Below are 14,918 nucleotides of genomic sequence, written 5' to 3'. Positions count from 1 at the left end.
ATGAAAAACATTTAGAATCCAGCAAAATGTAAATGCAGGTGCAATTAAAGCTGACACTTTTGCACCCCTCAGCTCTCAGATCTGGGCCCGCTTCTCCTCTTTCCGACACCCAGGGGTCCTCCTTCCCTCCCTCCCTTACAGCCCTCCCTCCCTCCTTCCCACTCTCCCCACCTAGGCCTACCTCGGAGCAGCGGACTGCGTCACGTGTTTTTCTCCCGTACAAATTTTCCAGTTGGGGAGCGAATAGGAGCACACCCATATCAGCAATTATCAGCGACAGTAACTATCTCCAGATATACCGGCAGGAGGAGAAACACTGCAGTCGTCCTGGACCCAAAAAAGCAACTTTGGTTTCATTTATCTCCGATCGGTGCGCGCAACTTTTACGCATTAAAACAATTTGGAAACGCTCCGCGCTGCTGCCTCGTCCGTCTCTGTTTGTGCGGAGGGACAAAGTTTGCCCACTGCTCTCTACTACTGAGTTTTGGACGTCTAAAGGACCGGACTGCTTTATCACCCGACCGTCCTTATCTGGTGAGATAATACACTGAGAGCCCTTGGAAAGAAATGGTGTTCCTCGTATACGCAGCAAACTCTATTATCAACGATGCATGTGATTTGAGTTCTATTGATAGAAAATATATGCATGGTAGATATGGAACGGAGCTCGCTATCTGTCGTGTTGTTTGATTTGGTTTCCGTTATGGATATGATTTAATGAGGCGGTGCGGAGCCGCAGGATATCTGGGGTCGCTGATAGTCGTCTCTATCTGCGAGGACAGATATCAGCGGTCGTTAATGTCATTTTAATCCATCTCATGTCAATCCAATGATACAGGTGAAATATGACTGATGATACTGAATGACTGCTGAACTTCTTTCGTGCGTGACTGTAATCCATCATTAGATTATCCCATACAAATTGTGTTTTGGGTTTTAACAACAAAACTTGCTTACAAGTGTGAATATTCAGATGCTCTTAACTTTGTCAGACAATGAGTCTTTTCTTCTGCTCTCGTGTTTTAAAAAGCTTTCTCTTATTATTTCTCTCATAGGGATTCCTTTAAGTCATTGTGGTTCAAAACGGCACAAATTATTCTAACAAGGGTGGAAGAGCCTTTACGTGTGGACAGTATCACCTCCACAGGACTGACACCAGCCTGACAAATCATCCCTATACTTTCAAGGGTCCAAACAGTTGAGAAAATGTATCAAAGCCTGACCTTGTCCTCCAACCAGTCCCCTTACGCGCACGACACCGGGAATTACATCCACCCCTCGGCCAGCTCCCCGGTCTACGTCCCCACCACCAGGGTCCCCGCCATGCTGCCCACCCTGCCCTACCTGCAGACCTGCGACTCGCCCCACCAGTCTCACGGCCTCAGCGGGCACCACGGCTGGCCCCAGACCGGCACGGACGGTTCCTCCTTCACGCCAAGCAGCCCTCACCCTCCACACGGCTTCTCTTACTCGCACAGTCCGCCCGTCAGCACCAACACCGGCCGGGACGCGACCTACCAGAGCCCGCTGGTTCTCGGAAACGGCGCTCGGGCGGAGCAGTACGGAGGCGCTCTGGTGCGCTCGGTCGGTGGCTCTTACTCCAGCCCCTATGCGTACATGAGCCCGGAGATGGCGACGTCCTCCTGGACGCCTGGACCCTTCGAGAGCGGAGTGATCAGTCTGCAGGGACGGCATGGAGGACTGTCTGGGAGGAGGTCCAGTCTGGGTAAGGCCTTAAAACGGCTTTCTATATCATGAGCATGAAGTGAATTTTTATTCTTGAAGTCAACCCTAAATGTATTCATATAATTTTGATAAAAAAGTAGACATAGAAGTAGACCAAATGTCTTGTTTTTTATCACTGAAAATATTTTGGTCATGGCCAGAGTGCTAAATACATCACTGGGCCGATTTGCTCATGAACACTCCCTGGTTTCATATTTAAATCTTATAATCAAACTTTTTTTTTTTTTAAATCTGTGCCGTCATTGTAACGAAAACGTGCAAAATCATATATGGACAATTGAATATTCCTGTGGCTTCACCTGTCATCCAAATCCTGTAAATTACACACTGATAACGATTTCCTTCGTTCGTGCGTTATCATCAGTTATATCTGTTTCATTGTTTATATCTCAAAATATCAGCAATTGTGTCTTGATATTGAAATCAGATTTCTGGATATTATCTGCATTAATGTGACTTTTTCATTATTATAGCAATCTCTTAATATTCTGTTTTACTTTGTATTTCTTCGTTATGTCGTTAACATGTCAGTTCGTTTATCACGGATCGTAAAAACTCGGTTATACGACCGTGGTTGTTATTTATTATAGGGGGTAATAGAGAGGTCTATAACAGTGACGGCTGTGTCACGGGGTCGGGAGGACGAGATTCAATCAAAGTCTCCGAAACAATCCAACATTACATTTAGACAATCCACATTCTTCAGAAGAGAGGCTCTAAAAACAATCAATTAAAATGTTAATTTAATCCCCCTTTCTGATGACAGAGTTCAATACACACGGAGACAACAACACAGTGAAAAGAGCCATCGACACAACAATCAGAGCGGTTATCACCTTGATCAGACAGAGAGGTCTCTACCTGCAGCCTGCAGCATTTCTTCACAATGTGAGGAGCGTTTGAAGTTGATGAAGGAAAGAGTGTTTGAGTCAGACATGGATCTGAGGGTTAAAGTGTTTGTTAAAAGCCTTGTTCAGCAGTTTGATGATTTGGCCTTTCGCACCTCTTGAAATTTTGACAAACTGATTTGATTAATCTGATTTTGTTTAAGTATGGAGACATTTCACACTAAAATATCCTTGAATGGTACTCAGCATGTTATGTTTATTATCATTATGGCACCCTATACAGAATATAGCCGTGTGTGTTACAGTAGGCTATATGTCATTTCTACACTGAAAAATCTGATTTTTAGTTGATTTTAGTAAAAATCCAGGAAACCGATTGCCTTGACAAAGACAGAAGTAGAAATGAGTCTTTATTCTAAGTGAGATCAAACTGTCAGTTTTTACAGTGTAAACGATTTTATAGAAAATGTTCTTTTAGACGTGATCTTAATTTCACCATTTGAAACCTGAGCAGATTGGCTTGATTTATTTGAAAAGCATGAAAAGAAGGCAATGACGAAGTTCACAAGAAATGACCCAAACCAAACATTAGCAATAAATAAATAATAATAATGACAATAATAATAATAATAATAATAATAGTAACATGTATACATTTATATAAACAATTACACTAATATATGATGTAAATATTTATTAATTTAGATATTTTATTTATATTTAATATACATATATATTAATTTTCTGGCCATTTTTTTTTCTTTTGTATAATTTTCTGATAATTTTTTCTCTCGCTCAGTTACATTCATTGTACTGGCATGGCCATATATGTTATTGCCGAAGCATTTTGTAAAAAAAAAAAAAAAAAGCCATATATGTTATTGCCGAAGCATTTTGTAAAAAAAAAAAAAAAAAAAAGTAAAGGAATAAATAAATAGAAGTAATCATTTCTTACATGCTACATATATTTATACATTAGGCTATACGTATTTAATATACAGGTGTCACGTACAGGTTTTATACCACACTGCTGCAGTCCAATTTTTATTTATTTATTTTTAAATATTTGAACGTATTGGTTGTTAGTCCCTGTGGCAGGCAAATATAGATTCAGCTTAAAAAGTAATTTCCAGGTCGTTTTCTTTTTGTCTTGTCACCTTTTACCCATCTCTTGCTCAGTGTTCGCGTTCGTGTTTTTAAGAAATCAATCAGATTTGCTCAGAGTTCAAAGGTTTAGATGCTCGTGAGAGGCGTCTGACGCAAGAGAAATTGACGTCAGGTGTTTTTTGGTTTGTCTCAAACCATCGACACAGTATTTATTTCTGGTGTATTTTCTTCTTATGGAATAATAAGGAATGAGAGCTATAAAGAAAGTTAGGCAGGCTCAGGATCAGTACGGATTTATGTCCATCTCTGGGGTCTTCCTCGGGTCTTCCTCGGTCTTTCTCTCTCTGCTTCTCTAAATTGGGGGATTAGGAATTTGGGCAATTAATGCCAGGAGTCCGTCGTGTGTCAGAGCTGTGATGGATGGAGGGGACCCCTGGATCCTTCAGGCAGATAACACACCGCCCCGCCCCTCCTCAAACAGATTCCTCCATCAGTCTGTCTCCCGATTGATTCATTCGGGGGGTTTGATCTCTCTTCATCACAGGGAAAGGACAGAGGGGGTTTAAATTCCTCCTCCGACCAATTCATCATGCACTGGCCCGTAACCAGAGCCCACATCCACGCCCCCGCTACTTTTTAAAAGTTCTCGTAAACAGGAACGTTGTTTATTCCAGTTTTTCACATCCGACTCCCCTGTCTGAAAAAGAACAGTAAAATTGCAAAGGAAGAAAGATGAAATGAAAAAAGTTTGATCTTGACTTTTGGAAATATCAACGGAATATGACAGATACCCGAACATCAATAAAAGATTGATTATTCACAGACTGCGCTGGCTGGTTAGAGGGTTGTAGTGATGTCATCAGTGCAGCTAAACATAACTGAAAACCATTCAATCTCTCACACATTATTACCGAGAAATAGATAAATAAAGTGTTGTGATTTATCGGAATGTTCTTATTAAAATGTTGTCTGTACAACACGGGTTCAATCTCATGTGTCTTCTGCTGTGTTCAGACCTGATGGACGACATGACCGCTGAGGGCAGGGAGTGCGTCAACTGCGGCTCCGTGTCAACGCCGCTGTGGCGCAGGGACGGTACCGGACACTACCTGTGCAATGCCTGTGGCCTCTACCATAAAATGAACGGCATCAACAGGCCGCTCATCAAACCGCAGAAACGACTGGTAAGACTGGAAAGACACTGAGTATGGAGAAACAAACAACACACACTTTTGCAAACTGATTGACAGAGGTGTTTCTAAGATTTGAGGACACTGGGGGCTCAGCCCAAACCTCTGTTGGGGGTCTGAGGGGATTAATGCAAAAGATCTATTTTTAATGAACTTTGGTATGATGTTGTATTATTACACTACCCAGCAGTATACAAAGTGATTAAAATGAGCACCACTTTTAACAGCTGCAATACTGAAGTGTTGAACACATGAATGCATTAATGATTATAATCCAGTATGAATCTGAAATGAGCCATTTAAGTATTTTTACTTTTGGTACATGAAGTTTATTTTGAGTATTTGAGTATTTTTACACTGTACTCTACTTAAGTAAAATATCTGAGAGGACATCTGGGGCTTTTTCTTTTCTTTTATAATGAGGCACATTCTTATTTTTGAAATATATGCATAGCCTGTATATTTAGATTTGGGGCTATTCATAAAACAGTGGAGGCTGAAGCCTCAGACGCAGAGGCTTAACAATGCCACTGATATGTCATTTAAAGATGTATACAAGTACAATTGTGAAGTACTTGTACTTTACGTACTGTAAGTATTCATATTTTATGATAGTCAATAGTAAAACAATAATAAACTGTGAACTTTTTTGCTCCCGTATGGTTATCTTTCAGCCAAATTTACATTGCAGATTAATTTTTCATTCAAAACATCCAGTCAGTTCATGGAATATTGTACATTGTTATAATTTAAGCAACCCACCAGTATTAAAATTAGTTCAGTTCCAACTAGCTACAGCATTAGGATGCTTGTAATGATAATTTTATAATTTACTTTATATAATAAAATAACACTCTGCATTAAGAATATGTTTACTTATCAAACTTAAGTACATTGTAATGATAATACCAATACTTTATTTAAATACAATTTTGAATGCAGGACTTCGGCTTGTAATGGGGTATGTTTACACTGTGGTATATTTGGACTTCAGTAAAAGATCTGAATTCTTCCACCCCTACATATTGGTAATACCACAAGTTAGTCAAATAGCAAACCAGCATCATTATGTAAATTGCTAATGCAAAATCCTCTCCATGTATTCTAAAGAGGTCAGAGCAGGTAATCTGTGCTTAGCAAGCATTAAGAGAATGTAAAAAACTCTGTGGTGCTGCAGTGAGGGTGGGTGTCAGGGCTTCACGGCTGTATATTTCCCAGGAACTTGCCTCTGTAGAGCAGCTGTGAGTTGCCCAACACCTCCTTCCATCACTGTGCTGTTTTCCCTGTTTGTATTTGTCCTGCAGCGACCTTGCCCTTGGACGGCTGTTTTTAGACAAGGCTCTCCAACGCAACGTGACGCTCTGCTGTAGTATGGTGCTTTTTCTGCACACCTCTGGTGCAAAATGAGTCACACTATGGTGTTGGACAACATTAATTATTTGTTATGTTGTCTTTAAAGGTTGTCCACCTTGACTTATTAGAATTTTTGCATGGGTATGTGGACGGATAATTCATCATTGTTGGACCAAAGCACATACTGACATCCTGCAATTCATTCTAAAAGCTAAGGGAACAGCTCAACTCAGTTTTCTCAAACTATAGTTCAAGGATACTGAGATGTGAGTTGTGAGCCTATTTCTGACTGCACTGAGATTTTTAATTTGGGTTTCAGCCAACAAAAGTCAAATTGTTATTCATTCAAATGTCTTTTTTTTTTTTAAATCTCCTCTATACCTGCAGCAGACCACATCTCGCCGGGCTGGCCTTTGCTGCACTAACTGCCACACCAGCATCACCACACTGTGGAGACGCAATGCTGAGGGGGAACCTGTGTGTAACGCCTGTGGCCTCTACATGAAGCTACATGGGGTAGGTCAAAGCTTAGGGTGCTGTTCTTCAAATCTACTCTCATGCTTTATAATGCGAATGCAGATTCAGCAATATGTTATTACATACAGGCTTTTCTTTTCAAAATAAAACTCCTTTGATGGTAATATGAACAGATGGCAGAACTCAGACTGCTGTCGCTGATGGTGCTCAATCAATTCCACTCACTATCAGAAACGGGGTGCCGCAGGGGTCTATCCTTGGACCATTGCTATTTACATTATACATTGATGAGATAATTCTCCCAAATCAATATTTTAATGTCCACTTTTTTGCTGATTATTGTATCTTATATGCCCCCAGTTCTACAGCATCCCAAGCCCTGACTCATCTACAGACTGCCTTTGATGCCCTACAATTATCCCTCCATAACCGCAGACCGCAGAAAAACTAAATACTTGGTATCCTCCACTTCCACCACTAGTGACTCTGACTATCCTGCCATCAAAACCTTAAATGGCACCCACATTACTCTCACTGACTCATACAAATACTTAGGAATTTGGCTTGACAGCAATTTATCATTCAAGATTCACATTCAACAGTTAACTCAAAAACTTGAAATCAAATTAGGCCTCTTGCACAGGATCAAAGGCTGTCTGTCTCCCTCCAACCGAAAAGTCATTGTACTGTCAACCTTCATCTGTCTCCCTCCAACCGAAAAGTCATTGTACTGTCAACCTTCATGTCTGTCCTTGATTATGGGGACATCTTGTATTGTCACGCTGCCCCACCAACTCTTCAGCAGTTAAACCCTGTGTATCACAGTGCATTACCCTTCATTACTAATGACAATTTTCGCACTCATCATTGTTCTCCGTATCAAAAGGTTGGTTGGACTTCATTACAGTCTAGAAGAAATATCGATCTCATGTTATTCATCTACAAAGCTCTACTGCTGAAACTTCCCAATTACCTCACATCTCTTCTCTCATTTAAATCCAGTTACTACAGAACACAATCCAGTAGCTATTTAACCTTAGATACCATATACACGCACTAATGTTGGCAGAACTGGTTTCAGATGTTATGCTCCCTTTAAATGGAATGATCTGCAATCTGCCCTTAAACTTGAGACATTCATTCATCTTGGAGATTTTAAATCTCTGTTGTCTGATGTTTACTATGACTGCTGTAACTGTTTCTGCTAATTCCTTTTATATCTTGTTGTTTTTGTTGTTTGTTGTGTTGTGTGTTGTTTTGTCTGCTGATTGTGAATGTTCCTTGTTCTCAGGTCTCTCTTGTAAAAGAGATCTTGATCTCAATGAGACTGCCTGATAAAATATAGATTAAATAAAAATAAAATAAAATGAAAAAAAAACTTTTTTATATTTTACTATAGTTGCAATGAATGGGAAAAAAGTCTTTAAATCTTAATCCATCCCACTTTCAAATTCTACTACTTCTGCATGACTTCATTTAAGCTTTAAACAATTTACAAACTTTACTTCTTCTGTGCATTTTCAACAACAACTATTCTGGCATACTTTCAGCTACAAAAACCATTCAAGTCAAAAGGTTATGCTCTTTGAGGACAATTATGCTTCCATTCAAGTTATTCTATTCAAATGTTTTTTCAACATTTTGTGCTCTTTAAAGTACAAAGCATTTCTCTTTCAGCCTTTTAGTTAATTAATTTCAACTTCCACTGTTGACAGTACAATTAAGCTTCCAGCTTATCTGGCAATGTATTTCACCTCTGCCTCTTTAGGTAATGCAGTTCAGCTTCCAACTCTGAAAGTTTTACAATTTAGTTTCTAGATCTTTCAGCAATGCTTTGAATTTCAGCTGCTGTTAGCATTCACATGCATTTTCTGCAGAAAATGCATTATTTAGTTTGACATATAGTGTCTCCTATTCAAGCCCAGTCCTCTTGTGCACTAACCTGTGTGTAAAACAGCTCCTTTAGCAAACTTCTGCTACAGCAGGGAGCAGTTCTTTATTTGTGCAGTGTAAAACCTCTCCAAGGGCATTGTGGTCATTGTTATCAGAGCAGCAGTGTGGGAGGGGAGCTCTGGTCAGGCTGTCATGAGACTGTGGCTTCTGGTGTATCAGGGACTGGGAGGTACGCTCAACTAATGTGTGTTGCTCTACTCCCTACAGGTGCCCAGACCTCTGGCCATGAAGAAAGAGAGCATTCAGACCAGGAAGCGGAAACCCAAGATGCCCAAGAATAAAACATCCACAGGTAGGGCCAACAGATGAATAGAAACAGGAGAATGAAGTGTAGTAGTGGAGAAGATGAATGATTTAATCTAAATCCTCAGTTTGATTTACTTTGATTTAAAATCAATATAAGCAAACACAAATCATTCTGAAAAGTGTCTCAATGTTATATAAATAGTTTTTTTTCAGTCTGAGAACTAATTTGGCTGTCCTGTTTCTTCTTCAGGATCTACCACATCTGACACCAGCTCCCCAACCTCCTTGTCAGTCTCAGAACATGCCTCAACCATTAAGAGCGAACCCAACATGGCTCCTTCACCCTACGCTGGACAGACAGTCACATCTGCCACTCAGGTAAAACTCCTCACAATACAAAAGCCACACAAATGTATAGTCCCTGGAGGTAGAAAAGGGCTCTAGTTGAGCATTAGCACACTTGTGAACTCAGTTACTGCTGGGACAGCAAGCATACAGTTTATTCAAGGCCATATTTGTATCACTGACTCATGCCTCATGTCTACCTGCAAACCTAGAGATATATAATGAGAGTAGAACGGACTTCACCATTCAAATCAACATAGCAGTATGGTCAGTGTGTGTCATGTGTACCACTGCAAGAACTGTGTCTGATGTAGCCATAGATGTATAAAGAGAATTGGATACAGGGTTGGAGGCGGGGCCTTGTTCATTCATATGAAAGTTGCTCAAACCCAAAAAAGTTCAACTTACCAGGTATAATATCTTCCATATCCATGGGCTAATAGTGCACCAGATAGTTCCACCGGCTGAGCCAGCTAACTCTTTGCTCTGCCAACTAGAAGTGAGATGAAATTATTTAATCATACAACTCTTTCCGACTCATCGGAATGAGTGGATCAAATTCTGTTAGTAAAATAAGTCATTTTGCATGGGTTGTGTAGCTCAAAAAAATATATCCACTGATTTACAGGCATCTCTTTCACAATGTAAGTCAATGGGGAAAAGTCTTTTTTAAGGCCCACTGGGAATCATTGTGGTGGACTAACTTCCATATAAACCGATGTGTGCAAAGTCGCATAATCACTGAGGTTTCGCATTAACAGCCAAATGAGCAGTGTTGTATGAAACATGGAGAGGGGTCTTTTGTGCACTATCTACGTTATTTTCACGACTTCATCTTACACAATATCTGATAGAGGCAGTGGTCAACTGGTAATCACCGTTCTGTGAAGTAAAATGACTTGGCTTTGAGATAATGGCTTCAGTTCCCTGCCAGAAAGAGCTGTCTGATGGCAAAGTAAAGCAGTGAAAATATCCTAAATGTAGTGTACACTGAATGATACTGCTCAACGGCGTTTAATCTTATGAACATGATGTGAGGGTTGTCTACCCGGAAGTTACCGTAAATAAGCCTTGTGATTCAGTCTTAAACTAGTGAATGTCACACACTGATGCATGTTGTCACAATAATGTTTTTTGAACTATCCAATAATCATGGAAAACAGTTCAATGTTCCCTGTGCATTCATTCCATTTCTATGTGCAAACCATTTTGTGGGGCAGTTGATACAGAGGAGGTTCTATAAAAGTAGATGGTGCTCACTAAAGTCACAGAAGACATTATAGAGCTGTTTCCATACACTGAGTAGTCCCCCTCATGATGAGTACTATGACTTTTATGTGTAAAATCAGTAAAGTGACTTGTGTCCTTTTAAAGTAACCTTTTCAAATTCAACACAGTGTCAGTGATTGTTGTTGCTTTCTCTTTCCTCTCTGCAGACAGCTTCGCAGTTAGACAGCACAGGATCAGGACATGTGGACATTAAATATGAGGATTATCCCTTTACACCAACTTCCATGGCCCCACAGAACTCCTGGTGTGCTCTGTCTCAAGCATGAGCAACCTCAACCAACAGGACTGCCACACTGACAACATACAACTCATTTTGTCTGAATCTCCATCCTGCAACTACTCTGCTGTGTGTATAAACATTACATTGGGGTTCATGCAGTATCTGATGGCCACGTGTTCAGACACTCTTGACCTGAGCACCTTGACCTAATCCGCTTGCCATATAATGTACTGTAACACACTGGCTCTGTACTTGGCAGGCTCAACACAGCTCACGTGGACCATACTTTAGCTTCACAGGGACACAGGGTACCGGGACTGCAGTTTTACAAAAGGATGAGTGTGTATTATCCACAGCACACCGACTCAGCAGCTCAGTCAGAGCAAAGAACACACTCGAACTAGGACCAAACACTGATCCTGGCTCTCCTGAACTCACACAAGCCCCATTTCCTCAGCGGGAGAACAAGAACTACCTATTACCATAAGAAATCTCCATTTTTGGAGTACCACTACACTAAATACACCAATGCAAAGACAATCAAGTGGAGTGTAAAAAGACATGGATACAGTAACCCCTTTTTATAACTGATTTTAGTTTATTTTTGTTGCTGTCACTGGTCGATATTACCCTCACTGCTTTCTGTGGTGAACATAGTAAGTGCAGTTTCAGCGTGTTGTTGTCATCACAGAAAGAAAAACGGAAAATGGACAGAAAATACCTTTTTTATGGCTGTTAAACATGTCTCATTACAAACGAGTAGATGATTAACTTTTATAGGCACATTATTTATGTTGAGATAAGGACAGTTAAAAGTCATGGTGGACACTAAAACCAACCCACTGCTCACCGTCGTAGAATGGTTGGTGTGTTTTGCAGCCTCCAAGCTACAATGCTTGGATTGTGTGAATGATTTTACAGATTTTAAACTGCATCTTGTATGATTCATTTGATAATCAGAACCAGTCGTCTTGATTCTGACATCATGACTACATATCAGAAGTTTATCATTTTACTGCTTTAATATTTGACATTAATGAAAGTGCAATGGCTCAGTTTTCCATTTAAGAAATTGAAGGCACAACAGAAAGAGTGTGAAATGATTCTAAACATAATAATCTAATTTTATTGTCTGTATTTTGTCAGTATGTAAGGGAATCTTATTATTGTAATGTTCTTAAGAACTCGTGTTCCCTCTCTTTTGTCAATGCTCTTTGGAATCTGTTCAGGTTAATAAACTGATTCACATTTTATTCATTGGATTTGTGAAAATGTGTGTGGTTTTCGAGTAAATCTCACAGATATCTTCAGTATACTTGAGATAATTATCTGAGATCAGAGATGGATTTTGATGGCATAAATCAGTGGTTCTCAACCAAACCCCCATAGAGTAACCCTCATCAGCATCCAAATATGTTGGGTGTTTAGGTGGGTGGAGCGTGTCAGGTGGCATCCACCTGAATGTCAGCCCAAGGTTTCCCAACAGAACAGTGCATTGTATAAAGATGATCAATGTTGTTCACTTCACCTGTTAGTGGTTTTAATGTTTTGGCTGATCGGTGTAAACTGGATGCTATTAAATATCCTACTCATAGTTAGACAAAGGTGGATCTTGTTACAATATTTCTTCTGACAATGTTTAGGTGCATTTGATCAGGTTTGCCCTTGGAGCCTACTACATCATGTTGTGTCTTGAGCTGGATTCCTTGACCATTATGCCATTAGCCTACATATTTCAACTGTTAACCCATCAGTTGAATCTTCCAAACCTTTATCTACTGATTTCAGATAACTCTTCCAGCTTTTAATCCATTATCTTCAGCAAACTCTTCCAACTTTTTATCCATTGCTTTCAGCTAATTCCTCCGACTTTTAATCCATTGCTCTCTGCTAACTCTTTCAACGTTTAATCCATTGCTTTCAGCTAGTTCTTCCAACTTTTTATCCATTACTTTCAGATAACTATCCAATTGTAAATATGTATCTTTTAACTAACTTTTCAAACTGTTTATACATTATTTTTAGCTAACTCTTCCAATGGTTTACATTTACATTTTAAACTGTTCTTTAAAATCTAAATCCGTTTACAGCATTAATTGATCACTTTTAGCTAACTATCTGAGCTTTCTTGTTCTCTTTCACACACTCTCAATTGCATCATGTGTTGGCAAATGACTCAGGTTTATTGGCAGTTCACTGGTTATTGTAAATTAACTAGAGATCAGCGTCAAACCAGTCTGTAGTCCAATTTGGCTGTTAATTTTTCTCTGTAATATAGTATGTGAATGTATTACTTTAATGAAATCCAAATGTCTGATTGTTTTTCTATTTCATCAAATTTTGCAAAACTAATATAGTTTCCATATACTCTTTGGCAACTGCTAATGTCATCATGATTTTTTCTTTACACATCCCGTGCTCTGTTTGCAATAGAATCCCCTCAGCTGATGGGCACATCATCTAACACTTACCATTACATTTTGGTTTTCTGATCCCTGCTCTGCATTGTCTATTGGGCATTTCTACAAAGATGTTTGTGCATTTGCATCTATAGTTAGCAAAAATATATTTGCCCATGCTCCAATGCACACAGTCAGGTATATGTGTGCGCTAATTCATATGTGTGTGTGTGTGTGTGTGTGTGTGTGTGTGTGTGTGTGTGTGTGTGTGTACAAGGAGGGTGTGTTCTCCTGCTGGTTGTTTAAGCCAGCAGTGTCGACCAAAGGTTGTGTTCCAACTCTGCTTTATGGTGGCCAGGTTTGAGTTGACTGCACCGCTGAAGAAAATACAGGCCTGTCAGCAACAAGGCTGCTGCTTTACAGCCGCCATGGCGACATCCAGATACAGGCCTGTCAGCAACAAGGCTGCTGCTTTACAGCCGCCATGGCGACATCCAGGCACCGGTGCACTACCAGCACTGGCCAGCTTTATGACTGTTGGCCAAGATGCTGCCGTCTTATCTGTTGCTGGGAGAGGCCTGTTGCACTGCAATGTAAAGATGCAGACACATTAATTTTTAGTCCGGCAGGCAAGAGCAAAGTGGATGCTTGAAATTAATAGCAGGAGGTTTAGAGGATGAGACAGGGCTACACGGGGGCTGAATATAGTTTGCTGGTATATTAAAGAAAATGTTTTTTTTACTGTGAAGCTAAGAAATTTTGGTGAAAATAAACTTAATCTATGCCTGATCTACTTTATGCTGACATGTGGAAAATAAATCAAAGAAATGAACCTTGAGAACCACATTCAGTAAGTAGTTAAAGGGGTGGTAAAGTTATTCAGCATTGTTCTTCTGTAAAGTTGGGGGATTCACAGGAGACAGATTTTAAAGAGAATGGCTGAAATCGATGCAGCAGAGCTCAGGATATGTTGACTAAGTCCTACTCTGGTACAACTTCACTTGAACAAGAAACACATTAACACTTAATAAATGGCTTATTACTCCCTATATTGTAGTTGTTAGAGATGTCAGTTAGGTGCTTATTAGTGTATTCGTCAACAATTATAACTTTTTCTATGAAACATCTGTATTTGGTGTTCAAACAGATAATGAATGATATTGAACTCATGACGACACATTTAGCTTCAAGGTTCAGTCTTTCGTAACACGACCTAAACAGAAAGAAAAAAAACATGCAAATCAAGGGTCACTTACTGGATTTCTTCTGAAGTCACTCTCCCAGGCTTTCTGTATAGTTTCTGAGCCCAACCTGGTGACACCATCAGGGTACCAGTCATGACAAAGCTCCTCCAGAGCCACAGAAGACATTACAGCTGTTTTCACAAGGTGAGTAGTACCACACATTAAAGTAGCTTTATGTCTAAAAATTAAGTGTAACTTTCTCCAAGCTACAGTAGGCTATCAATTGAATCAAGATTCTTAACTGATGTAAAGTCAATACTCACATGCACCAACAACCCACCCTATCTCTAAAAATAAATACAGGCAGAGCTTCCAGCACTAGCTCATGTCTTTCAGTGAGGGCCAAGTGCTAAAGAGACAGCTCCTCCATTCAAACAATTCATACCACCACATTTACACTCAACTGTTTGTGAACTGACTGGTTTTATCATGGCTATGTCACAGTAAAACCTCTGGAATGTGACAGGAGGCAGAGGGGTGGGGGTGAAGACCTCCTGTAT

The 14,918-nt window shown here is 39.9% G+C and overlaps 1 protein-coding gene across 1 annotated transcript; it reads left to right on the top strand.

The window, feature by feature from the left end:
• Window positions 1-227: 227 nt before the first annotated feature.
• gata5 (GATA binding protein 5) lies at window positions 228-13,112 on the top strand. The gene is made up of 7 exons (XM_050065454.1): window positions 228-534; window positions 1,056-1,726; window positions 4,716-4,885; window positions 6,632-6,760; window positions 8,882-8,966; window positions 9,171-9,298; window positions 10,702-13,112. The coding sequence occupies exons 2-7, from the start codon at window positions 1,207-1,209 to the stop codon at window positions 10,819-10,821; spliced, it is 1,152 nt and encodes a 383-aa protein (XP_049921411.1). The 5' UTR covers window positions 228-534; window positions 1,056-1,206; the 3' UTR covers window positions 10,822-13,112.
• Window positions 13,113-14,918: the final 1,806 nt, after the last annotated feature.

The sequence above is a fragment of the Epinephelus moara genome, chromosome 16 (genome assembly GCF_006386435.1).
Source record: "Epinephelus moara isolate mb chromosome 16, YSFRI_EMoa_1.0, whole genome shotgun sequence".
In the NCBI taxonomy this organism is placed as follows: domain Eukaryota; kingdom Metazoa; phylum Chordata; class Actinopteri; order Perciformes; family Serranidae; genus Epinephelus; species Epinephelus moara.
This window is presented reverse-complemented; position numbering and strand designations above follow the sequence as displayed.